The sequence below is a fragment of the Sarcophilus harrisii genome, chromosome 1, assembly GCF_902635505.1.
Source record: "Sarcophilus harrisii chromosome 1, mSarHar1.11, whole genome shotgun sequence".
Taxonomy (NCBI): Eukaryota; Metazoa; Chordata; class Mammalia; order Dasyuromorphia; family Dasyuridae; genus Sarcophilus; species Sarcophilus harrisii.
This window is the reverse complement of record NC_045426.1, coordinates 656546959-656574512: the sequence shown is the minus strand read 5'-3', so window position 1 is coordinate 656574512 and position 27554 is coordinate 656546959. Positions and strand designations below refer to the sequence as shown.

The 27554-nt window shown below is 34.9% G+C and overlaps 1 protein-coding gene across 2 annotated transcripts in view; it reads left to right on the top strand.

The window, feature by feature from the left end:
• Positions 1-27554, top strand: part of FZR1 (fizzy and cell division cycle 20 related 1) — an 88899-nt gene that overhangs the window by 25969 nt on the left and 35376 nt on the right. For both annotated transcript variants that reach the window (XM_031947884.1, XM_031947883.1), the window contains exon 2: positions 21749-21892. In XM_031947884.1, the coding sequence (XP_031803744.1) occupies positions 21824-21892 (69 nt within the window). In that variant the 5' untranslated portion in view covers positions 21749-21823. The remainder of the gene's footprint in view (positions 1-21748; positions 21893-27554) is intronic.

Genomic DNA, 27554 nt, shown 5'->3' with positions numbered 1-27554 from the left:
CTTCAGGTTGGACACCAGTGTTTAAGGTAAAGTAAATTAAAGCTATGGTGCAGCTACTATTAATTATATTAACAATATGAATAATTTCTGACTTCTTTGCCATGTGGATATACATATATATATGTTAGACATGACTCATGATATTCTCTTAGCATTTGTCATTTATATTATTTATGTAGTACACAGCAATTAACATTACAAATTAATTGCTTCTTAAATGTCTTTTTCCTGATTGGAATCTAAATTTCTTGAGAGCAAAGATAAAATGTTTTATAGAATTTTAAAATACAAGAGAAACTAAAAGGTCATCTAGTTTGACACCATCATTTTGTAGGAAAAGAAATAAGTCCCCAAAGCAGCAACTTGCTTAGGGCCACACAATAAATTATTGATGAGAGACTGACTCAGAACCCAGATCACCTGACTCTTAATATGGTGCTTTTCCAAGTACACTACACTGCCTTAATACAGTGCCATTTTTATAGCTTGCTTTCAATAAAATGTTGTCATTAGTGCTAATGAAGACTACAAGAAAATTGTTGGCTTAGCCCTAATCTCTTTGCTTAAATAAGAATTACTCTTTATATTATAAAAGTTTCAAATTCTTAAGGCAGGGAAGCATCAGTTTTAGAAGTTTTTAAGCCAAGTAGTTTTCTATATCCACCATGTTAATGGATATTTTTACAGATAGACTCAAATCTGCTGATAGTAACTTATTTTGGCACTAGTATGATTTACCTAGTTCTACTTATAGCTTGATCCCAAAGATAGAGCTTTTTGCCCAAGATGTCACAAAATTTAAGAGTTGTTAGGGATGGAAGATATCCTCATTAGAGGTAGCTAAGTAACATAGTATATAGAGTGCTAAACTTGAAGTCAGGAAAACCAAAGTTCAAATGTGGCCTAAGACACTTATAGGCTATGTGATCTTCTAAATCATTTAACCTCTATTTGCCTCAATTTCCTCAAATTTAAGAAGGTTAATTATAGCACTTATCTTGCAGAGTTGTTTTGAGAATAATATTTGTAAAGGGCTTAGTAGTATCTAGCATATAATAGCCGGTAAGTAATTACCAATTATTATCATTACCATTATCATCATCATTGTTATCATTTAGACTAACCTGTACCTGATCAGTAATCCTTCTCATCAAGTCCATCCTTGAGGATGTGTCATGAGACAGGGAATCCACTAGTTTCTGAAGCAGTGCAGTCTACTTTGGACATCTCTAACTGTAAGGGGTCTTTCTTATATCACACCTAAATCTCTGTGTAACTGCCTTTAAATTATCTTCTTTTAGAATCAGTAGAATAAGGATAGGTTTTTTTCTCCCAAAGGATTCATTTCCAGAATATCTGAAATTTATCTGTCTCATTTATCTGAGGTCTCTGTAATATATTACATAATTTCAACTGGGCCCTTACAACTGCAAAGCAATCTTCTTTTACTTCACTAATTGACAACACTGTTCCACTTACTATAGCAGCCTGGATCCAAACCTTTTCACCTTTCCTCAGAGACTTCCATGGCTCCCCTTCCTCTATCCTCTCAGTCAAGAACCTTCATATTTTACTGAAAAAAATTGAGACTATTTACAGAGACCTCTTCTTTCTCCCTCTTGACCTGATATCACTTAGGTGCCATCTGTAACTATCTACTTCACTTTTGTCACATGAAGGGATGGCTGTTTTCATCTAGACAAAGCACTCAAGTAATCCCTATTCCATCCCATCTTCTCCAACAGATTGTTCCCTCTACCATTCTTATTTTCTCACTTAACTTCAATCTCTTCCTGCTTGCTGATTGATCCCCTACTTCGTATAACACATCCAGATTTCCTCCAACTTTAAAAGTCCTTCCATCTCTCCATTTTTGTTAGCAATCATCCCATAAAGCCTCTTCCCTTTTTACATCTAAAATCTTTGTGAACACTGTCTTTCCTCCTTCCTCTTTCTTCATAACTCTGAACTTTGGTTGTTGATCTGAGTATTCAACTGAAATTGTTCTCTTAAGGTTAACAGTGATCTCTTAAATGCCAGCTCTATCATCTTTTTTTCAGTGTTCATTCATCTCAACGTCTGCAGTCTTTGACAGTCAGTCACTTTCTTATCTTCTCTATAGGCTTTCATGGTACAGCTCTCTCCTGACTTTCCTTCTGTCTTTTATGGATCATTCTCTGTTACCTTTTACGAATCTTAGTTTAAATTACGCTCACTAATCATGGAAATTCCCCTAAGAGTCTGTCTTGGACCTTCTTTTTTCTCTATACTGTGAAATTTGGTGGGCTCATTGTTAGCTTCCACAGATTCAGATATCATCCCTATGCTGATGATTCTCAGTTTTTACTCCCCCTTAACCTCTCTTCTAACTTCCAATCTTACATCTCTATACTTGAATGTTCAACAGACATAGTAAACTCACCCACATCCAAAACAAAGCTCATCATCTCCTCTTTCCCCTCCCTGCCCCTCATTTTCAATTCTTCTCTCTTTCTAACGTTGCTGGGATTGTAGAGGACACCACACTCCTTTCACTCACCTAGCTCAATCTGGGTATCCTCCTCTCGCCCTCTCCCTCTCTTACCTTCTATTTCCACATTCTATTGGTTCTGCCTACACAACATCTCTTGTTTGTGTCCCTTTCCTCTCCTACTCCACCTTGCTTCAGGCCTTCATCACCTCATTCTGGACCTTGTCTTAGGTCTCTCCCCGATGCAGCACATTGTCCATTTAGCTGTCAGATTTGTCTTCCTATAGTTCGTCTATGTCACCTCTTCTACAGTAAACCCCAGGATCCAATGTAAAATCCTCTTCATGACCTGTCCCTCCCCCTACACTTTGCCATTTTCTCCCCAGATAAACTGCAGTTCAGTTATATTGGCTTCCTTGCTGTTCCTTGAACAAGACATTTCATCTCCTGACTCATTGCATTTTTGCTTGCTTGCACCTGGATTTTTCTCCTTCCTTGTCACCTGGATTGAAGTCACTGCTAATATTCCATCTTCTTCAGGAAAGTTTCTCCTGAACTTTGTTAATGCTGATGAAAACTCTGTTATCTCCAATACATATCTTTATTTGCACATTATCTCTTCCATTGTAATGTGGCCCCCATGAGAGCAGTAACTGCTTTTTGCCTTTTTTCCCCCAGGAACATGATGCCTATCACATAACAATCACTTAATAAATACTTACTATTAAAGCAGTTAAATAAAAGGAAATGGTAGGTACTATATCAAGATAACATTGGCAAATAGTAGATTGGTGATGTTGGAATTTTACATTTCAATTTTGGCCCTAAAATTGTGAAATCACATTCTGTAGTGGAAAAGAACTTGACCTTAAAATTATAAAGTTAAGAGATCATGCCATATGTGGGTTGGCTGAGGAAGCTTGAGATATTTAGCCTAGAGATGAGAATATTTAACGAGTTCTTTTGTGTCCCCTTCTGAACTTTTTTTTTTCTCTATGTATTTTTAATAGGCTATTGATTCTTTTTTCTTTTTCAAAAATCTTTTAATTACCCACTAGCTTATCTATAAGTAAAAGCCTTCTCTTGTATAGTCAAGTAAAATCAAATGTGTGTATGTGTGTGTGTGTGTGTGTGTGTGTGTGTGTATGTATGTATATATATATATATATATTATATACTCATGTAAAACACATTGACTATGTTGTAAGTATATATCTCATTCTGTACCCTTATTTTATTACCTCTCTGCCAAGAAGGAAAGGACTCCTATCCCAAGGAAGGAAAGGGCCAGAGTAAAGACCAAGAGAGCAGTGATCATATTTCCCCAGATCTCATCTTGAAATTACCGAAAAGTTCTAGCCCCCTAGAACTAGTTGTGAAAACAGAAATTAGAAAAATCCTGAACCTTGAGAGAGAGCTCTGTCACCCCCGCTTCCCTTCTCCCAAGGCCAAATAGAATCTAACTTTTAAAGTTTCAAATCAAGAAATAAGGTAGAAAAATGAGTAAACAACAAAAGACAGAACTTGACCATAAAAAGCTGCTATGGTGATAAGAAAGATAAAAATACAGATTTAGAAGAAGAAAATTGTTAGAATAGCTACAAGCAAAGCCTAAAAAGGGAAAAAAAAATATATAAATTTTATATAACTCCAATAAGAACTTCTGGAAGTGTTAAAAATTTATTTAAAAAATCAGAAGAAAAATTGAGTAAAGAAATGGAAAGCAAAGGAAGAAAATTATAATTTGGTAACAGGCATAAATTAATATCTTAATAATACCTGAAGAAAATGATATCTTAAAAAACAGAATTGGCCAAATGGAAAAAAGAAGTATAAAAATTCACTGAAGATATAGTTCTTCAAAAAGTGGAATTGGGTAAGAAGGAATTAATGATTCCATGATACATCAAGAAACAATTAAAAAAAAGTCAAAAGAATGAAACAAGTAGAACATATGAAATATCTCATTGGAAAAACAACTGACCTGGAAAGTAGATCAAGGAGAGATGATTTTAAAATTACTGGATTTCCAGAAAGCTGTAATCAAAAAGCAAGCCTAGACAATCATCTTTCAAGAAATTATCAAGCAAAACTGAATAGGTATCCTAGAATCAAAGGGTAAAATAGAAATAGAAAGAATCAACTAATCACTAAAAGGAACACTTTCAGGAATATTGTAACCAAATTCCAGAGCTTCCACATCAAAGAGAAAATACTGCAAGCAGCAGGAAAGAAACCATTCAAATATTGGGGAGCCACGATCAGGTTCACACAAAATGTAACAGCAGCCAATGAAAAGAGTGGAAGGATTAGAATATGATATCCCAGAAAACAAAAGAGCTGAGATTACAACCAAAAGTAACCTACCCAACAAAACTGATGTTTTTCTTTCTAGGAAAGAAATTTTTCTTTCAAGGGAAAGAAATTGATAGTTAATGAAATATAATTTCAAAGTATTCTTGATGAAAAATGACATAGAAAGTTTGACTTCCAAATATAAGACAAAAGAAGCATAAAAATATAAAAATGAAAAAGAAATCATAAGCAATTTAATAGGTTAAGCTCTTACCTTTCTATATGGTAAGATGATAGAGATATATATCTTCTAAGAACTGTATCATTATTAAGGCAGTTAGGAAGATTCCACAGAGGGTATAGGAGTGAGTTGATAATATTGGAATGATGTTAAAAAAAAAAAAAAACTAATAAAGGGAGAAAGGATCTCCTGGGAGAAGGGGGAAGGGAGAAGGAAACCATGAAAGCAAGGAGGAGCTTTTATAGTGGAAGGGAAAATTGGGGGGAGGATCATTTTTACCTCATCTCAGTTGATTCAGAGAAAGAAAAATATATCTATCTACTCAGTTGGTAATAGAAATTTATTTTGCCTAATAGATAGGAAGAGAAGAGGGATTGAGAATAATAAAAAGGGAGAGCAGATAAAGGGAGGCAATTGTAAGAAGCAAAACAATTTAGCTGAGGGGCAGAATGAAAAGAAAGATAAACGGGAAAATAGGATGGAGGGAAATACACAGTATAGTTCTAATTGTAAATGTGAGTAAACTCATTCATAAAGTAGTAGCAGATAGCAGAATGTACTAGAAATCCTAATCCAACAGTATGTTGTTTACAGGAAACACGCTTGAAAATGAGAGAGACAGTTAAAATAAGGGGCTGAAGCAGAATCTTATGCTTCAGTTGACATAAAGTTAGGGATAGCAATCAGGATCTCAGACAAAGCAAAAGCAAAAAAACAGGATTAATCAAAAGATTGAATTAGGGAAATTATATCTTGCTAAGGAACAGTAGACAGTATATCTATAAATATGCACGCTTCAAAAATTATATAAGCATCCAAATTCTTAAAGAAAAAATTAGGTAAATTAAAGGAAAAATAAACAGTAAAACTGTATTAGTGGGACCTCAGTTTTCCCCTCTTAGAACTAAATAAATGTTAATGATAAATGAGAAGATGACTAGAATCTTAAGAAAGTTAGATAGGATAGACATCTGGAGAAAACTGAATGGGAATAGAAAGGACTATACCTTCACAAAAATTGACCATGTTTTAGAGCATAAAAACCTTACCATCAAATAACAGAAAAGCAGAAATATGAAATGCACCTTTTTCAGATCATAATGCAATAAAAATTACATGGCCCCTTACATTTAAGGGGCCATGTCAAAAAATGATCAAAGAACAACAAATCATAGGGAAAAACTATTTGATTAAACAGAATGACAACATGAAACATTCTAGAATTTGTGGGATGCAGCTCAAAGCAGTACTTACGGGAGATTTTATATATCTAAATGCATACATCAGTGAAGGAGAGAAAGAGCAAATCAGTAAGTTGGGCATGTCACCTAAAAAAAAAGAACAAATTAAAATCTACAATTAAATACCAAAATGGAAATCTTGAAAATCAAAGGAGAGATTAATAATAAAATTGAAAGTAAAACAAAAAATGAATAAATCGAAGGAGCTGGTTTTATGGAAAGAAAATTCCCAATAAATTGGATCAACCATTGGTTAATTTGGTTTTTTTTTTTTAATTATCAGTATCAAAAATGAAAACAATAAATGCAGCACACATGAATATTAAATTAAAGCAATTATTAGAAATTCTTTTTCCCAGTTATATGCCAGCAAAACTAACAACCTAAGTAAAATGGATTAATATTTATAAAAAATTAAAATTGCCCAAATTAACAGAAGAGGAAATAGAATATTTGAATAACCCTATTTTAGAAAAATTGAACAAGTTGTGTAAATGAACTCTCTCAGAAAAAAATCCATAGGACTACATGACTGTATAAGTGAATTCCACTAAACAGTTATGGAAAAATTAATCCTAATACTATATAAACTATTTGAAAAAATAGGTAAAGAAATTCTTCCAAATTCTATGATACAAATATAAAAATGGAGAAAAGAAAACTAAAACCAATTTAATGAATATTGATGTGAAAATTTTAAATAGTAGCAAGGAAATTACAGTGATTTGTCACAAAGATCATATACTATAGTCAGATGGGATTTTAAATTAGCAATGCAGAGTTTAAATTAAGGAGACAATCAGATGAATAATTGACCATATCAATTACAAAAGCAACAAAAATCACAATTATATCAGTAGATGCAGAAAAGGCTTTCTGACAAAATACAATACCTGTTCCTATTAAAAACATTAGGAAGTATAAAAATGAATGGAATCTTTCTTAAAACAGTAGTATCTAAATCTTATTGCAAGTATTAATTGTGTCAGGGATGAACTAGAAGTATTTCTTTGTGAAGCAAAGATGTACACTAGTATTCATTATTATATTAGAAATGTTTGCTTTAGCAATGTAAGAAAAAGAAATTGAAGAAGTAAAAATAGACGAGGAAAGGAAACAAAACAGTAACTCTTTGCTGATATAATGGTATACCTAGAGAATCAAATAAAAACCTAGTAGAAACAATTAACAATTGCTAATAATTACCAAAATTTCAGTACATAAGATAAAATATAAATCATGCAACTTGGATGATTTACAAATACATAACCACATAAATCATCAGCATTTTTATCACTACAGACAGCAAAAAAACACTTGCCAAGAAAAACCCACAAACTTCCACAGTCATGGAAGACTTTTCACCAAACAATTGGAGAAATAAAAATTGCTCATGGGTAGGCCAAACAATATATTAATAAAAATGACAGATCTACTTTATTTATTTAGTTCTCTACCAAATAACCAAAGAATTACTTCATAAAGATAGAAAAAAATAGTCATTCATCTAGAAGAACAAAAGGTCAAATACATCAAGGAAGTCTTTAAAAATGTGAAAGGTCTACCCGTTGTGTCATTTCAATTGTGTCTAACTCTGTAATGACCCCATTTGGGATTTTCTTGGTAATACTGGAGTGGTTTGCCCTTTCCTTCTCCAGATCATTTTACAGTTGAGGAAAGTGAAGCAAATAGTTAAGTGACTTGGTCACACAACTCAATGTCTGAGGGCCACATTTGAATTCAGTTTTCCCGATTTAGGCTTGGCACTTTATCCCCTACTCCACCTAGCAACAGCAATCATGGAAATAATCTGGTACTGGTTAAAAAAAAAAAAAAGAGTAGTAGATCAGTATAATAGATTAGGTACACAATACATACTATTAAATGACTATAGTAATCTAGTGTTTGATCAATCTAAAGATCCAGACTTTTGGATCAAAAACTCACCATTTGACAAAAATTGATGGGGAAAGTAGAAAACATATTGACAGAAACCAGGCACCATATAGTAAGATAAGGAGCCTTTCAGCTTTGATTATAAGGAAGGAGAGTTTTGTTTCCTTAAGTCTTTTGAAGGCCCACTTTGTTACTGTGTTGATAGAGCCCCCAAATTTGAGAGCTATTTCTCTTACATTATAGTGGCCATTATGTAAATTGTACTCTTGTTTTTTCCTCATTTCAGTCTGTATCAATACACACAAATCTTTCCAATTTTCTATAAATTTATCATTTCTTATGGTGCAGTAACATTGCATTATGTTCATAAACCATAATTTATTCAGTCATTTCCTTTGTTTCTACTTCTTAGCTCCAACAAAAAACTATGTTATAAACATTTTTATACCTAATTTTTTCCCTTCTATTTTTACTTCTTTGGGGTAATGGTATTATTGAGTCAAAAGGTATGTACAGTTTGGTGATATTTGAGGCACCTCCTGTCCATAAGTCATAGTATGTTGAGTGAGGAAATAAGGGTCTTGAGGGAAAGATAATTGGATTTCCAAAATTAATAATTCACTTAATCTCTCTGCATCTCATTTCAAAAGTACTTCCACCATAGGGGCAGCTAGGTGGCGCAGTAGATAGAGCACCAGCCTGAAAGTCAGCAGGATCTGAGTTCAATTGATCACAGATACTTAACACTTCTTAGCTGCATGACTTTCCGCAAGTCACTTAATAGTCCCAATTGCCTCAGCAAAAAAAAAAAAAAGGTACTTGCACCTACTGTTTTGCACCTACTGTTTTGTTTGATCCTGATAGCAATCCTGTGACATAAATTATATACATATTATTCCCAAGTTGTATACATATTACTCCCAATTTGTAGATGAGGAAACTGAAACTCAGAGACATGAAGCCACTTATAATCAGCCAAAGAAAGATTCAAACCAATATTATTTGACTTTTACTTAAAGACGGTGGTTTTTCTACTACTTAATCTCTTTTTAAACCTTATAGCTTACTTTAGCTATTCCATGCTGTCCTCTGGTCCTTTGGTTCTCATTTCTACCAGTTATGAGATAGAGAAAATCCAAGAAATATTAAGACAAATAATTATATAATGGAGGAGGGTTGGCTTTATTTGGAAATCCTCTAATTAATGAGACTTTTGGAATTATAAATAAATTAAACATATACAAAGTTACCCAAAGTTTTAAATCTTAGGAGAAGCGTTCTAGCTTATTTTGGGAAAATCCTTTGCCTCTTAAATGTGTTATAAAATTGTTGTGAAATATTTGAAAGATAGAAATGGACTGCCAGTCTTGAGTACATTCTGGAATTCAGCAAATTTATTCAATGATTATTGCTGATTAAAGAATAATTTACCATCCATTTTTTTCTTGGTTTTTGTTCTTGGTTAGTTAGCCTGTTGATGTTTTTCCTAAATTGACATTAGACAGAAGTACACATATGTTGTTAATATATTGATTTAATGTACTAGAGACCACCCAGAATATTTATCCTTGTAAAACTTCATTGTAGCTTCAATGCTGAGATAAGTTTTCTCCCAAGTGAATCATATTTTTATAAAGGCAGTAGATAAACTAGCCTAGGATCTACATCTGGAACAACCATTTCAGAAAGAAGTTGCTTTCAACTTTGGAGCTTAAGCAGACTTATTCAAATGTGGAAATGCAGAAAGATCTCATGCTACCTCACATTCAAAATTAATAGGAATGATTAATTCTTAATGCCCATCACTTCAGATTTTTGTGCTAATTACCTGATAAACAGCTCTTAAAAAGAATTGGATACTTGACTTAGGGCCCTTGGATCCTGCAAACCTTAATGACTGGTATTTTATTTTAAAAGGGTAGGAGAAACCTGATAGTCACATATTTCTTATTTAAGAAGAATAGCAGTAAACTGAAAAATAGTAGGATCATTGGATTTAAGATAAAAGTGACATTAGAAATATCTCCAGGGTTTTTTAACTTGGGGTTCATGAATTTGTTTTTTTTTTAAATATGATAATTTTATTTTCAGTATAGTTGATTTACTTTGTAACCCAGTGTGTATTATGATAAAAAAAACAAATAACATTCTGAAAACATGTCTATAGGCCTTACTAACTAGTCACAGCAATCTATGACAGAGTACTTTTGATTAAGAACACCTTTTTAGTCTAGTTGACTCATTTGACAGATGAGGAAGTATACATACAAGATTTGACCCTAAATTCCTTGACCCTCAATCCAGTTCTTTTCCCATATGTCACATACTTATTTCAGTGTGTAGTTTCTTATTTCATAACTTGTTATGGTTAAAACACTTTTTCCATCTTAGTATATACTTTCTTGTGCAGTAGGATTGAAACATCATAGATTCTTAAGTACGTAAAGTCCTTGAAAACCAGGTATAATACAATAGAAAGAGAAAGAGAATTGGATCAAGGAATTAGGAAATTCAGCATTCTAGTTCTGCTACTAATTGACTTAAGGAAAGTTTCTACAAAACTTTTATTTTCCGTGTGGGCCTTTTATTTTTTCTATAAAATGAGAATATTATTATTAGATTATAAACTTAATATATTTAGAGTTGGAAGGTATTGTAAAGATTATTTCTAGTTTCCTCATCCTTTACATAACTGTAAAGTCAAGGAAACTAATCTTTTAGTGCTCAGTGCTCCTTTGATTCCATAATATCACCGGACTTTCAGGACAAGGTCCCTTCTTAAGACAAAGCCACATAGTATTGTGAAAATAACATCCTGGGAAATGAAACCCGGGTTCTAGTTCAGCTCTGTCATTGATAACCCTTATCTTAACTGGACCTCAGTTCCCTCCTATTTCGCATCAGAAGGTCACCTTTTTGTACTAAAAAATCTATATAATTCAAATTAATCAAAAGTTTAAAAAGATGCCTGAACTTTAAGTACCTTTAAGAACTTCGAGTAATTGATAGATTATTTAAGGAAACAAACAAACAAAAAAAAAGTAGAAAAGATTGTTTTTGGGGAGAGAAATAAAGTAATTGTTAGATTTAGGGTACCCATATCTAAATATCCTAGGACTCAAAAACAAGTTAAGGGTTTCCTTGTACAAAGAGAGAGAGGCTGGAACTGCCATTTTCATTCTTTTAGATTGGAAGACCAGATTTTTTTCAGGGCATGCTGCCATGTTTTCTCTAGTTTAAGAGTTTTGTATGTAGAAGGAATCTGGAGTGTTAAAACCAAACTTAACTGCTGGTATCTGTTATTGATTCATGTGTTCAACCTCTTGAAATAGAGAGGTGGTTGAGGGTTACAAAATAAGCAAGTTGAACATTTTAGTCCAACATTCAGTGGCGTATATTATTTGCCCCTTCTTTCTGTGCCCAAGGGTTCTTTTCTTCATGCAAGTAACTTCCAGGTCTTTATATCTACCCTGTATCCTGTCCAGAGCTTTAGTCCTATATCTCCAAATGTTTTTTTTTTGGATATTTCCAACTGGGCATTCCATTGACATCCTAAACCAAGATGTCCTCAAAAAACAAAAAACCCTCTTCATTTTTCACCCCAATCCCCACTTCTGTAATTTCCTTGGTTTTTTTTTTTTTTTTTTTTTGACCCATCACCCAGGTTCACAACTTCAGAGTCATTCTTAGTTCTTCACTCTGCATCTACAAACAAGTGTTAATGATTCAACCTCTATAGCATTTCTTTCATTTTTCTTTAATCACATTTTCACTGCCCTGATTTTGGCCATTAGACACTTCCTATTCTTTTAAGATTTTTGCCTTAAGTTCTCCACAAAACTGCCAAAGTGATATTCATCCCTAAAGCACACATCTCACAATTTCACCCTCTTTCTCAAAAACTTTTACTGCCTCCCTGTATTGCCTTTAGACTAAAATACAGATTCCTCTGTTTCTCCTTTAAAATTCTTCATAATCTGGCTCCAAGCCTACATTTCCAGATTTATTGCACATTTCTTTCACTTCATGCACTTTAAGGTCCAGCCAAATTGGCCCTCTTTCTGTACCTTACATATGGTATTCCATCTCCTTTCTCCATGCTTTTTCACAAGCTGCTTCCCATATGTGGAATGTATTCCCTCCTTACTTTACCTTTACCCTGAAGGTGCTAAATAAATGCATTCATTCAGAAAAAAAGCAGAGATGCCTTGTGTTCTATTGGCAGGGGTCCCCGAATGGTGGGTTGTCGTCTTTAAAGGCCATTCCCCTTTTGCCCCCAAGCTCGTGTTACTGTTCCCATACCTGGCAGAGTTACCATTTAATGTGTTTTTCAGAAAAGAAGTAGAGTATTAGTGCACATTATATAGTTCTTTAAGGTTCTCGGAACACTGTTCCTTTTCCATCAGTGGCAACCATTGGCATAGGTTAAAGCTGGGTACAAAAGGATACTGGGGCATACATTTTGATGAATGTTTCTACCTCTTTTCAAGGTCTTTTAAAAATTATTTCCAGCTCCAGCCCAGAATGCTTCTACAACAACTGAATGTTTTTTGTTTTTTGTTTTTGTTTTCCCCTCACCAGTTTCCTTGAACTTGATGTACTGAATGGTAATCATTACCACATCAGCATTATATTCTTGAATCTCCTTGGCTTTCTTGTCGTTTACCAAAGGAACCTGCTCCTGAACTGAAAAGAACTGATGTCCCAGCTGCTCCAGTTTCATTGCTTGACCACACACAAGTGTGAATTTAGCCCCAGGGAGCTCTGTTTACTATGACTATGTGTATTCTAGTTGCATTCTAGAGGTGCTAGTTCTGCTTGGAGCCTGACAAAAACGGAAGAAGAGTGAGCCTTAAAGAGGCATATTTCAGCACAATATAAGGAACAATTTAGAGCTGGAAGGGACATTTTCTAGTCTAGCAATTTTTAAGTTTTTTGGTCTCAGGACCCCTTTACACTCTTTAAAATTATTGTGACCCTCAAAGAGTGTTTATGTGGATTTTACATATATTTACTGTATTTGGAATTAAAATGCCTTAGGATAAAACATTTTGACTTTGAGAACCCTCTAAAGCCCTGAGCTATACTTTCAGAATTGCTGATCTAGTCCATCACCATCATTTGACAGATGATGAACATGAAATCTTGTCAGTTTAAATGACTTTGCCAAAGTCACACAGCTGATAGAGTTAGGGTTTCAAATATAGGCCTTCTGACTTTAGGTCCTTGTTTTTTTAAGCCAGTTAAAGAGCTTCCGTAATGAAATGGGCTTCTTCATTTAATTAGTCAATACACTTTTTTAAAAAGGGTCTTCAATGTGCCAGCATTGGGAGATACAAAGATAGAACTTAAATATGAATGAAACACAATTGTGTTATTGTTCTTGTGGGAAGATACTAGTAGCAGAGGGTATCAGGAAAGATTTTATGTGGAAGATAAATAACTAAGCTCAACCTTAAAGAAAGTTGGGGATTTTAAGAGGCAAAAGAGAGGGGGTCAAGCAAATAGAACATGGGGTCAGATAACACACAAACATTGAAAACAGGAGATAGTGTGGGGTATGTGTGTGAGGAGCAATTATTGTAAGCAAAATACCTTTTGTAGGATCAGCTTCACTTTGGCTATTCAACTAAAGGCTAAATGACTACTTATCCAAATGAATAAAATTTAAACCACTTAGTCTGTCATTTAGGATCCTCATTACTTTCATAATGGCTTGCCTTTTTTTGACTTTTCTTATTATTTTACTGTCTATCTATTCTGCTATCCTCTACTTAAAGCAAACTGCTTTTGTTCTTGGTATACATCTAGTTCATTATTATTTCTGTGCCTTTGGTGAAACCATTATTTTATACCTAGAATGTGCTCTCTTTATTCTTGTACTTTCCTTTTTAAAAAATCTTACCTAGATTACTTTGACTCAGTTCTACAGTTCTACCTCCAACTGCCTTCCCTAACATCGCAATCAAAAAACAACAAACTTCCTTGAACTTGGAAGAAGTACTTTGTACTTTTCTCATGGTCTCCTTGTTTTACACTATAATTATTGGCTGCTACAATCTATTTGTGTATGTATTGTGAAGCCATCATACCACAACTGTCTCCTTCCTGCTGTCCCTTAGATTGTAAGTTTCACGAAGGCAGAGACCACATCTTAATTATTTTTGCATTGTATCTTCCTCCCTCCAGGAAGCAGTTATTATTGTAATGAAAAAAGATTGATCCCATTTGTTACATTTACTCAAAATCAGGTTCTTCCATAACAACATATCTCTTATTTTTTCTGATATCTAGCTACCGTAACGAAGAAAAGACAAACCAAAAAATTCTGATAGACCATAGATGGATTGGAGAGGTGTTTTGGGAAGTCTTCTTTGATTGTGCCAGCCTGCAAGCTTTCTCTCCTGATAGATCCTCAGTTTTTACTCATTTGAAAAGTGGGAGTGGTAATACTTGAACTACGAACTCCACAGCCATCTAATCTAACTTGTTCATTTTACAGATATGGAAATAGTCCTAGAAAGCTTAAGTTACACATATAATACATGGCAGGACTGAGGTTTAAATCTTCCAGGTTCCATGACACTAACTGCACTAAATCCCACATTTTTCCCACTATATCATGCTGCCTTAAAAAAACGAAACAAAACAAAACATTAGAATTAGTTCTAAGGAATCTCAAAAACAGTGCCTACTTCCTTCACTTGATTTCTCTAGCACAGATTGCTTGTTTTCCTTATCTGGCAATTAATCCTTTACTTCTTTGTGACAACTCTGGACTGTCTTAAACTATTGCTACAATTTAGTTTTTTGTGCTATTTATCTTGTTGCCAAAATTCAAAGCAATTTAAATTTTGAGTAAATGGAATATGCAGTGTGGGTGGGGGATGGGAGAGGAGCATGTTCCAAAGCCAAGTAAATATATATATTTTTTAAACTAACCTATAGAGTAATACGATCTTTGGTTAAGGAAAATGTAATAATGTAATGTAATAATGTCTAACTTAAGAATTTACTAGGGGAAAAAAAATCTCTTCAGATTGTGAATATTGAGGAATTCTCTATGATCATGCTGTTCCATAATCTGCAGCCACATGGCAGCAAATCTTCCTCAGTTCTAAACTTAACTTGTTTTCTATTTGCTACATCCAGGGAAAGATTAGACATGCAAGTTTTAGGTTAGATAGATTTCTATTCTCATTGAACTCATAATTTAATTTGGCAGGGAAAGGAGAGGTATAAGTAAATAGAATTTTGGAAGTCTGAGGTCTGAATTGTTCCTTTTGTTTAATATTCCAAGTCATTTATTTATCTGGTTGTCAGTGACTCCTTGTTGCCTTTATTATGATAAACTCCTCTTCTTGGCATTTAAAACTTTTACAATCTGACTACAACCTATTTTTCTAGATTTTTTTCATCCATGTTCCAGGCAAACTTCATTACTTGCTGTTCTCCCACATGACATTTTATCTCCTGCCTCCATGCCTTTGCACAAACTGTCTTAAAATGCCTGGACATCATCTTCCTCACTTCTTTCTCTTAGAATCCTTCACTCCTTCCAAAGCTTAGCTCAAATGTCACCTCCTACAAGTCTTTCCTGATACTTCCAATTATGCTGCTTTTCCTTCAAATTATTTTTTATTTGCTTGTATTTCTCCTGTGTCACTATATTTCCTTCAGTAGAATTTTAGTTCTTTGAGAGCAAGACTGCTTTTGTCTTTATCTTTGTTTCCCCAGGATCAATGTGGTACTAAGGATTTAACAAATGATTAGGTAATTGAATCTCATGTTTCTCTTTTTATAATACATTTCAGCCAAACTGAATTGTTCTGTCTTTCTGTGCTCTTATGTCCTAAAATGTTTTTCCCTAAAATGTTCTTTCTTCCTTGGTTTGTCTGTTTAACACCTACTTATTCTTGAAAACTCTGTAAAGATGCCAGTATAGTGCACTCCCAGTTCCAGGCACTTCTCGAATTCACTTGACATGTATTTCATTACCAAACTCTGAGCTTCATGAGGGCAGGAACCATGTCTTTAATCTTTAACCTCTTATGAATGTAAATGAAAAAGCACTGACATGCCCTGTACTAGGGATACAAATAGAAAAGGAAGGAAAATTTCTGCTCCAGCTCACATGAATAGGGAAAGAACACAAATGACTGTTCAGTTGCAGGGCAAATGGAAAGGCTTAGAAGTCCTAAAGTTGCAGCCATTGGTGCTTGGGAAGAAGTCATGGGGAGGAGAAGCAGGGAGTGAGGTGAAATGACAAAATCCAATATTTGGTTTTTCTTAGTTTATGTAAGTAGGTCAGTTGGCAGTGCCAGGAAACTGTAGGGGTGTAGAATTAGCCCAGAATTCCCATGTGTAGTACATGCTTATTTGAATTGACTTTAAATCTCTATCTGGGCTGTTATTAATGTTAGACCTTAGAGTAGATGGATCATCTATCTTGTCTGAAACAAAAGCATTCACTCAGTTTCTAATAATTCTTTCAGTTAAGTCATTTAGTATTTAAGGGTCTACTATGTGCCAAGTACTGGGGATATAAAGACAGGCAAAAAAAAAAAAAAAATAGCCCTTATACTCAAGCAGCTCAGTTTGACAGGAGAAACAGCATGTAGACCACTATGTACATAGAATAAAATAGTCTTAGAGGGAAGGGTACTAAGATTGAAATCTGAAAAAGGCTTCTTGTAAAAAGGTAGGTAGGTTTCTCAGCAAAAGAAAAAGTATGGAATTTCATAGCTAGATTTTATGTGAATGTAAACCTAAAGATCTGAAAAAAATCTGTTAGCTAGATAGCTAGTTACATATATGTTACACATAAAGAGAAAAACATTTTTAAAAGGAAAATATTTTGTACCTAAGAACACTTGGCCCTAATCATATCGATTTATTTTCATAATCCAGATCATAAAGGCAAGAAATCAAGAATGAGCATAGTATATAATAAATTAACCTGAGTTAAATATTTTATGTTTATAATAATAGGATATAAGGTTGGAAGGGTAGATATGTACTTCAGTGTGATAGGTATTGAAAACTAGATCAAAGAAACTGGACTTGATCCTTTGAGGCACTTTGGTGCCATGGAAACAATTCAATATTGAGAATCAGGAGACCTGAGTTCAAGTCTTGGTTCTGCCAAACTAATTGTGTTACTTTGAGCAAGTTATTAAACCAGTCTGGGCCTTGTGAAATGAAGGGGTTAAACTAGATGATCTCTAAGGACTAAAATGTTCTCTTTCTACTCTATGAATAAATGAGATTGTAGACTACTACTTTAGATAGCTCACAATTATATAATATTTTTAAATTTACTGTTTTCTTCACGAGGTTTTGAGAAAGAAGTGTTATATCCTGGTTGTATAGAAAAGAAACTGAGGCCCAGTGAAATGATTTGCCCAAGATTACATAGATAAGACAGAATTGCAACCCTAAGATCCTGATTTAAAGTCCAACATTTTCTGTCAGACTAAGGTGTATGTAGCCATACACGTTACATACTGGAGTGTTCAGCTAGTGTACCTTTAATGAGAGGTCTGGAACACGGACTACAGAGCTCTTCCCTAATCTTTTCTCTTCTAAATTCTAACTGTGCTCTTTAATTTAGGACTGCAAATAAGTAGAGATATCTTCTAGTTCATTCTTTGGTCTACAAGCAGGATTATTAAACTGGAAAGGACTTCAGAGGTAGTACAACCTAATTTCCTTTTATAGATGGAAGTTTAAGTGACTTAATCTAAGATCATACAGCTTTTTGATACCATAATAGTGAATAGAATAAAATAGTCAGTGAATGGAAGTCAGGTTACCTAAATCCCAGGCTAGAATTCTTTCATTACACAAAACTGCCTCCTGATAGATAAGCATGGAGAGTACCATATCTGGCACCTTTGAATGTAGAATCTTTTGTGAAATACTTAAGAGTTTATCTTGCTCTGTTGTAACAGTATACTTTTGTTATTGGACAGGGAGATGTGAGGAAGTCCAGTGTTTAGAAGAAGGGACCAAGGCCCAGAGGACAGTTATGTCCAGTAATAGATTTTGAAGCTCTTTCTATGCATTAGTTGTTTCACTTGATCCTCATTAGTGTTATAATGTCAGTAGATCAGCATAGTATCTTAGTGTCTTCATTTTATAGTTGAGAGTACTGGAGCTTTAAGTTGCTCTGGATCATAATAGATTAAGTAGCAAAGCTGGTGCTTGAATTCCAATTTTTCTGACTTTAAATTAGAATTTTTCTATTCTAGAGCTTGCACTTCTGCTTGTCTAATCATGGTATTCCCATCATGGCCAGCCATTAGGGAGATGAAAGTGTATTGGTGTTTTGTAGATTATTATCTTTCCTTTATTTAGCTGTACTGTTGTCTTAACTGCTAAAATGGAAGGCCAGTTATGTAGATGAAAGGTCTCCCAGAAGAGCTCATTTTATCATCTTTGACTTTATATCTTTGATTGCTACCAGTAGTTTTAGGGTTATCCCAACAACAGAATTCTCTTTCCTTAAGTCAAATTTCACACATAAGAAAGTGCAGATAAGTGTTTTTCATGTGCATAAAGCAAATGATTAAGTGAAATGGATCAGAAATATAAAGTTCTCTTTACCTGTTGGCAGCAGAATAATTATATTTTTCACATAAAGAAATCAAGGCTGAGAAAGGGGATTTGACTTGGCCAAGGACACATTGATAGTAAGAAACCTGTGTTTGAACTCAAGTCCTTAGGCTCCAATGTATTGTTCTTTCTACTATCATGTGATATTAGCTACAATTTATTTAGCATTTTATGAATTATAGAATATTTTCCTTACAACTTTTTTAGAGAAAAGAGTGCCGATAATATCTTCATTTCACAGATGAAGAATCTGAGCTGGGGGTGCAGTGTACCTGTTCTTGGCCTAACAGCCAAATGGCAAACCAGCTGGCTCTCAAAGTCAAGTTTTATGACTCCAAGAATATTGCATACCTTAAGCAAGTGCTAATAGAAATGTCATTATGCTGGAAATCTTAATATAAGAAAAAAGATTGTCTAAGCCTTGGCCAATATCCTACTCAATTAATTTAAGCTTATTGTTCATGACCCACTTTGGGCACAAAAAAAGTATTTGTAGTCTCCTAGCATTTGCTGTAATGACATTTAACAAATAGTCTGAACTTTGATTCCTCTACCCCCTAAGCTGAACTGTTCTAATTCAGTCCCCTCCAAGACCAAGTCATCTTGTCTTTCAAATTGCAGCTATATCTCAGCCCTCCACAATCCTAAACCCCACCTCTATCCCCCTCCCAACTCAGAGAGAGCCATTCTGACTTTGTTTCCTTATTCAATACTACTCTGCCTTTGTAGACAAACTTTCTATGCTTTTATCCTCCTTCCCCTTAAACAGTTAATCTCAAAGCACTTAGGAAAAAATAGCAATTTTATGCATCAAGTGGATTGATTGGGAGGAGTACTCTGAGCAAATGCAATAATTTTTGAAGTGAGTTTATCTTCATTGCTTTCTCCTAGATTCTCTAAAATGCTCAGAAGATGATTAATAGGCTTATATTTATTTTGGGGAGAAGGTTAATGAAGTAAATGGAACTCACAGAAATCCTCTGAAGAATTTATAGAAGGAAAATAATTGAGAATCATAATTTTTCTTCAAGCTCTTACTCTCTCAGTCTGATAAGATGGAAAAATAGGAATGTACAGGGTGTGGGTTAAAAGAGAAAAAAAATGGCTATTTCAAGAAACCTAAAAATAACCTCATCCAATATAGATTGATGAATAGCTCAAATATTTATTAGTTGAAACTGATGATCAGATTTCTGAAAATGGTGGGGGGGAGGGGGTGTGTGTATTTGTAAAGTGTGTGTGTGTGTGTGTGTGTGTGTGTACACAGATCTAGTTCAGCAAATATTTACTGAGTAACAAATAACTGAATTGTACTAGATAATATGTGCTAGGGACCATTCTTGATATTGTTTGGTTAAGAAGGGCAATAAAGTGATAAACAGGATCTTTATTCTATGTCCAAACTTTGGAGGGAAGATGGGAAATAGACATGAGGAGCCAAAATATAAGTTAATGGATTATGGGATTTATAACCAGAAAGGGACTTTGGAGATATTCTTGTCTAGTCTCTTTTATTTTGCAGTTTAAGAAACTGATATACCTAGATCCAAGGAAGATGATATCCTTTCTAAGTAGGAAAATTTAGGAAAGCTCAATGGAGTGACCTGCTTCTTGGTTGAACTTTGAAAATTTAACTAGGAATGTGGGTTGTAAAATTGGGAAAAGAAGTCAGAGTTGAACAAAAGCACATGTAAGTAGAAAACCCATAAGGATATAGTAATGATACAACTTTGATTATATCCCACCTTGACCTTCTTTTTAAAGCATAAATACTAAAGTTCCTTCTCAGCTTTGCTCTTAAAAGTGCTTCCAGGTTTATTGCATGTTTTTCCCTGTAAAGCATTCTCTGTTCTGACCTACTTGCTATCCACACTCAGCATTTCATCTCTACTGTTTTTGTGAGTTTGCACAGGTTGTCCTTTGTTCCTAGAATCTGTTTTAGCTCTTAGAACCCCTAGCTTTCTTTAAAGCTTAACTTGTGCCTTTCCCTGTGGGAAGTTTTTCTTGTTCTCCTTAGTTGTTGGGGCTTACTCCCTCTCAAAGTTATGTGTATCAGTTTACATAGAATATGCGTCTCCAAGGACAAAGACTTTTCATTTTGTCTTTGAAGCCCCATTAGTGTAGTACCAATACCTTACACAGAATAGGTACTTAATAAATGCTTGTTAGAGAGTTGGATAAAAATAGGAATGACATTTTTTCCCTGCACTTGATAGAACACCTAGCACAAATGTGGATACTTAAAATGCCAGGTGGTAATTATGATTAAAAATTAAAATAGTCTCCTAGATTTCAGCATAGTGAAGAAAGCTCAATTTACTAACCTCAACCAAAATAGTACAAACAGCTATAGTTGAATCCTTGACAATGGCAGCTTCATACGGTGCTTTGGATTTATGAAAAATGAATTCCTCTGTTTGACTTTTAGTCTTTGATAAACTGTTCCTATACTATCTTTGCAACCTTGTTATAAGTTGTTCCCTTTCCCACACACTATGATCTAGTCAAACTGTCTTTCTTTTTGTTCTTATCCATAACATTTTATCGCTTATCTTCTTATCTTTATACTAGCTTTCTCCTATTTCAGGAATCTATCTCCTTTATCACTGCTTTAGAGATCAAGTACCACCTTCTACATGAAACCTTTCTTGATTTGCCCAAATGTTTTGTCCCTATTTATTCTGTGGGTGTTTTCTCTCCCAAAAGAGAACAAGCTCCTTGAGAGCAGGGATTGTGTCATTTTTTTGTTTTTATATCCCTGGTACTTAGCACAGTGCCTGGCACATAATAGGCCTTTAATGAGTACTACTGATTGTTTTATTAGGCTACAGGATAGGGATGACACTGACCTATGAATTAGTCAAAAGGCATTTTTATTATCTGAATTTCCTGTAGGAAGATTCTCTGTCCTAAACTTCCTGAGTGGTACTAGTTGGTGAAGTTAACATGCTCTTTGTTTTTATTTTCTTTCCTTCCATGCTGCTGTAGACTGACTTTAGCAATTGGACCTCATGAATCAAAGGCTCTGAGTCTGAAGGCTGCCACAGCTCCCACCTTTTCACCATGGACCAAGATTATGAAAGGCGTCTCCTTCGACAGATCAACATCCAGAATGAAAACACAATGCCTTGTGTAAGTTGTCCATCTATCTTTCCACGCCTTTTTCAGCTTAGGGAACAGCTACGTGCTGCCAGTCTACAACCTTCTTTTGCCAATTTTGTTCCCTGAGCTGATTTTACTAAATGTCTGCACACTTACCTAGTCCTGAGCTAAAGAAATTAGAAACCATAAAGACCACAAAGTAAATCCAGAAGAACTAATTAATGTAGATAGCATAAAGGAGAAAAGCAAACAAATTGATGAGAAAGGTTTGTGGGAATGTTGATTCCCACAGTAAGCATGTAAAACTTTTTTATAAGTTACTGAAGGTCTTGGCATAGCTCCCAAAAGTAGAGAAATGGGCAGAAACCCAGTCATCCACTTACTACTTTGAACATAAGGCTTGCAACACTTTCAGCTATATTTGATGCGGGGAAAGATTCCAATCTTTGATTCCCAACCCCCCCAGCTAATGTAAATTACCCTTTGACTCACAAATCTTGGTCCCTTTGAATTCCAATAGAAGATCGGGACCTGTCCCAGCCCCACCCGGATCTGAGCCAACTTTGGGGCTACACGCCAAAGCCCCTCAAGCTAAGTCTCCAACTTAAAAGGGCCTCACTGGGAACCCCTCTTTGCAGAGATTCCAAACATGGTCGCCATGTGAGGACCCTCTGTCTACTGGACCCTCTGTCCAGTGCCCTCCCTATCTCTACCTTCACCTATCTCCTACTTCTAAACTCAGTAATAAACCTCTTTTATTAATCTAGCTCTCTGGGCCAATAAATGCTTTTATTGGGAATTCCGCGCCGCTACTAGACCTCATATACCACCATATCCTTGTGCCGAATCCAAGGGGGTTACAGGGGAACTCTGTTTGACTCCCTATACCCCAAACCTGCCACTAGACCTTAACTAAACCCTAATTTCATTTAGGTACCTCAAATGTAGACCTCAACACATGGTCTACACCTCAACATTTGGTTCCTGACCTCAACATATTCAGTACTGTGGGAGTGAGATATATGCAAGCAGAGTTAAGATGTCACCCTTCCAAGATTTCCTAGAATCCTAGATTTAGAAGAGACCCCAAAGGTCAAGTAGCTAGGCAGATTATCTGTAATTGCCTCTGCTGTAAGTATAAGTCCTGTCTATAGTATACCCGACAAATAAGTCATTTGCTCTTACCTTGAAGAACTAGTGAGGGGGAAACCATATACCCACTGAGGCAGTCCAATAGCTTAATTGGCAGAAAATTTTTCTTTACTATTTTTCTTAACTATTAATAACTATGTCTCTAACTTCTAATCCATCTGAAGATCTGTGTATAGTTCTGGGATCCTCATTTTAAAAAGTTCATTAATGAGCTGGAGCACATCTAAATGAAGATGCCTAAAATGATAAAAGGACTAGAGTATAGGCCATCTTAGTCTTAATTGAACAAATTAAGGATGCTTAGTCTAAAGAAGAAAAGGCTTGGGGAACTGGGTGGGAGAGAGCAGATCATGATAGGGTATCTTCAAGCATTTGAAGAATTGTACTGTAGAAAGTTAGACTTTTTTTTTTAATCTGAGAAGTTTTATCTGCATTTTGTGCTCAACTAGGATAGGGGTCTTTAAACAGTGGATACTTTGTGAATGTTTTTAAATTGAACTAGAAATAATATTTTATTAAAAAAAATTACTCAAGGAAACTTTCAGGTGGCCAACTAACTACATTTAGAGAGCCCCTTTAAAATTTGATTCTTAAACTTACTTCTTTATTTTATTTCTTTGGTGGTCTTACATTTTTAGGCCCCTAACATCCTTACCAATTTTCACAGCAGCATATTGTGACTTAAACGAATTTTAGAGGTCACTTTTCTTTGCTTTGACTCAAATTAATTAGATTTATTCCAAGCTCACAAACAGCATTAATTTTTTATAATGGCAGTATATATATATATATATATATATATATATTGCATCCTAGAAGCATCTTAGAAGATTGAAAAAGGCTGTCTTCCAGGATCTTGTCAGATCATCGTTGTTTTCTTTGTTTTGTGGTAGCTCATAGAATCATAGATTTTCTATTGTAGTAGGTCTCATAGTTCATCTAATACAGCTTCTCCATGAAATACAAATTCCTTTCATAGTGTCACTGTCATGTGATCCAGCTTCTGCTGGGAAATTTACTGTCTCCCAAGGTTGTTCCTTCTCTTTATTTAATTATTTTCTAATCACTAACCCTCTCCTGATTTTACTCACGGTTAACATGAAGAAATTGATATCCTCTAACCCCAAGGTCCACATGGACCATAGATGACAGAGCCAATATGTAAAGCCATTTTTCAAAATTGGGTTTTAACATAAAATTTGAGAAACTAAAGAAAAGATGGCTTTTATAGTCATACTTAACTTTTGCTGGGGCACATAAGGAGTAGAAAAAAGAAATAAATCAGAAATTATTTTCTTACGAATGAAAAGAGACACATGCAGGAATGTGTGTGTGATTTCCTTAACATAGGTAGTAAGCTTTATAAGGGCATTTGTCTTTATACTTGAGAAGATCTTATCCTGGGTTTTAACCATATAAATATTGGTTCTCTTTTAGAGAACCAATTTATTTATCTAGCTTTTAAATCTGAGGTGACAATAATTTCAAAAACTATAGTCACAGTCTTAGTTCCAAAGCCAAAGATTCATATACAATAAATTTAATTCTTTAGCAAGCCATTCAGATACTGTGTAGCCAAACTTTTATGTTATGGCTTTGGCTATGCTCTAAGACAAGAAGAGATCCCAGATCAAGCACAGACCTGACACTGTGCAGGAAGCAGAAACAGATACCACATCCTAGCCCTGTTTGTTACTCATGTCCCTGATTTTGGTCACAAGATCAGCATGGTCTGAAGAGGAGATTTATGCCTTGAGGTGACAGATCAAGGAAGGAACATTTATGGGCCTGAAGCTTTGTAATGAGTAAGGAGCAGACACAAAAGCAAGTGGCAAATGTATGACTGTTAAGGAACGGGGCCTTGAATCCAGTTCCCAGTCCAATCTGAAGTCTATAGCTTAGTAACCAAGAAAGATACCTCAGATCGAGAAAGATTCCTGAAGTTCATTTGCTCCAAACTTAAAGATGTCCAGCTTGTTGATGTTGTCTGAGGCCAGCAGTAGTCTACTGGAATTCAAACTGAGACAACCTACATTGTGTTACCCAAATCCAAAATGGCTTCAGAAGCTTGCAAAGTTCAGACTAGAAGGGCAGCTTTAACATTTTGCCCTAGATCAGATATCTTTGAGGTCATTAAAAGCTTTCAGGTGGCCAGTCACAATGATTCTCTGAGTCACACAGAATTCAATTTGTAGAGAAGGCAGCAGGACTCAAAAGAATACAAACCAGAACCAAGCAAGTTTCAGGTAATCTTTCCAGAAGGACGTTCTGGCCCCAACACAAATTTTCATTTTAAGAAGTAAGGCTAGAAGAATGAATAAATAAACAAAAAAAGATTCCCACCACAAAGAGCAGAATTCCTGGGAGAAATTAAGAGTTTGTTTTGGTGTGTGTTTGTTTTTTAAGGGAGTGTAAAATGATTGTATAAAAGAAACAAGAGCATTAAAAGAAAGATTTGGAAAATGAGAGCCCAAGCCAAGATGGCAGAATAAGAAAAAAAAAATGGGGGGGAAACAAGCATTTATAAAGCACTTACCATGTGCCAATCACTGTGTTAAGTACTTTACAAATATTTCCTTTGAACTCCAATACAACCTTATATGGTGGGTGAGATTATTATCCCTATTTTGAAGCTGAGGCAAGCAGAAGAGAAGTAACATGTCTTCAGTCACACACAGTATCTCAGGACAGGTTTGAACTCAGATCTTCCAGACTCCAGGCCCAGCTCTCTATTGAAAAAGATGACTAATTCCATCTCATGCCTTGCAAATTGGCAAAAATGACCAAAAATGGGAATAGTCATATCAGGGTATTGTTAATAAAGCTGTGAAGGCCACCACACCGGACCAGTTAGTAATAATTGGGAACTCAAAGGATAAGTACAGTGGATCATCTTTCCAGCCCAAGATAACAAATTTAACCCATAAGCAATTGACTAGGGTAGAAACTGAAGCACTAGGCCAGGATTACAGGACTCAGTGCCTAGAGCTGCTATCTAGGAAAATAGTACAGAGTTTTGAAGAGCTGATCACAGGCTCAGTTCCAGGCTTAAGTCATCAATATGGGATCTTTTCAAAGGTGTAGGAATATGGATTTGACACCCAGAGTTTTGAACTAGGACATCAGTATAGGCATAGTTCTGATCACAGAATTGGTCTCCTAGCCCTGGACCAGCAATCCTCCCTGGGAGTGTGGAGGAAGGAATCAATGTCTAGAGCCTTCAGCACAGGATACTGTTCTCACAAAGGATCTGAGATTGTGGGCTTAGCCCTCAGAGCTCTCAGGTAGGCCAGCAACACCCAGTTTGTCCAAAGTAGAGGTCTGGAGCAACGAGTAAACAGAAAAATAGAGCAATTATATCAGAGATGTCTAAGGTATGAATTAACAAAAGAACAACTCCAAAACACTTGCAGGCAAAATCTCAAAGAAAAACACAGCTTATCCACAAGATAAATTAGAATCTTTGAAGAAATGATGCAAGAATTTTTCAAAATTAATTGTAAATAAAAAGAATGACAGAGGAAAGAATAGGGAAAGGCAGGAGAGTGAAGGAGGAAAGATTTTTAAAAAGAAAATTTACTGCTTAGCACAAGAGATTCAAAAACAGAATCCTTGAAAATTAGAGCAAACCAAACAAAAGATAACTTAGTTTGTCAGACAACTAGAAATATTAAAGCAAAGTAAAAAAATTGGAAAAATATAGAAAAGAAATCAGGTACCTGATATAAAACAAAATTAACGTTGAAAATAAATTAATAATAGAGATTTTAAGACTCATTATAATGTGAAAGCCATAACCAAAAAAAAAGGAGCTTTGTTATCATATATTAAGAAATTATGGGGGGAAAAAAAAACTCAGATCTCTTAATATTGGGTACTTGCTAATAAAAACCTCCAAAATGAAAACTCCCAGGAATATCTTTGCCAAAATCCAGAACTTACTGGTCAAACAAAATTATTAACAAGTATCTAAGAATTCAAGTACCAGGTTGCTAAGATTTAGTCAGCTTCACACAAGATTTGAGCACCCATCACTGTAGAAAAATGGAAAGCATAAGATTTTTAGAATTCAAAAGGCAAAGGCTTAATATCCAAGAAAAAATTATTCCACAAAATTTAAGTGTAATCTCGGGTTGGGAATGGGGGATGGGGGAAATAATTTCTTTTTTTTTTTTTTTTATTTAATAGCCTTTTATTTACAGGATATATGCATGGGTAACTTTACAGCATTAACAATTGCCAAATCTCTTGTTCCAATTTTTCACCTCTTACCTCCCCACCCCCTCCCCTAGATGGCAGGATGATCAGTAGATGTTAAATATATTAAAATATAAATTAGATACACAATAAGTATACATGACCAAAACGTTATTTTGCTGTACAAAAAGAATCGGACTCTGAAATATTGTACAATTAGCTTGTGAAGGAAATCAAAAATGCAGGTGTGCATAAATATAGGGATTGGGAATTCAATGTAATGGTTTTTAGTCATCTCCCAGAGTTCTTTTTCTGGGCATAGCTGGTTCAGTTCATTACTGGA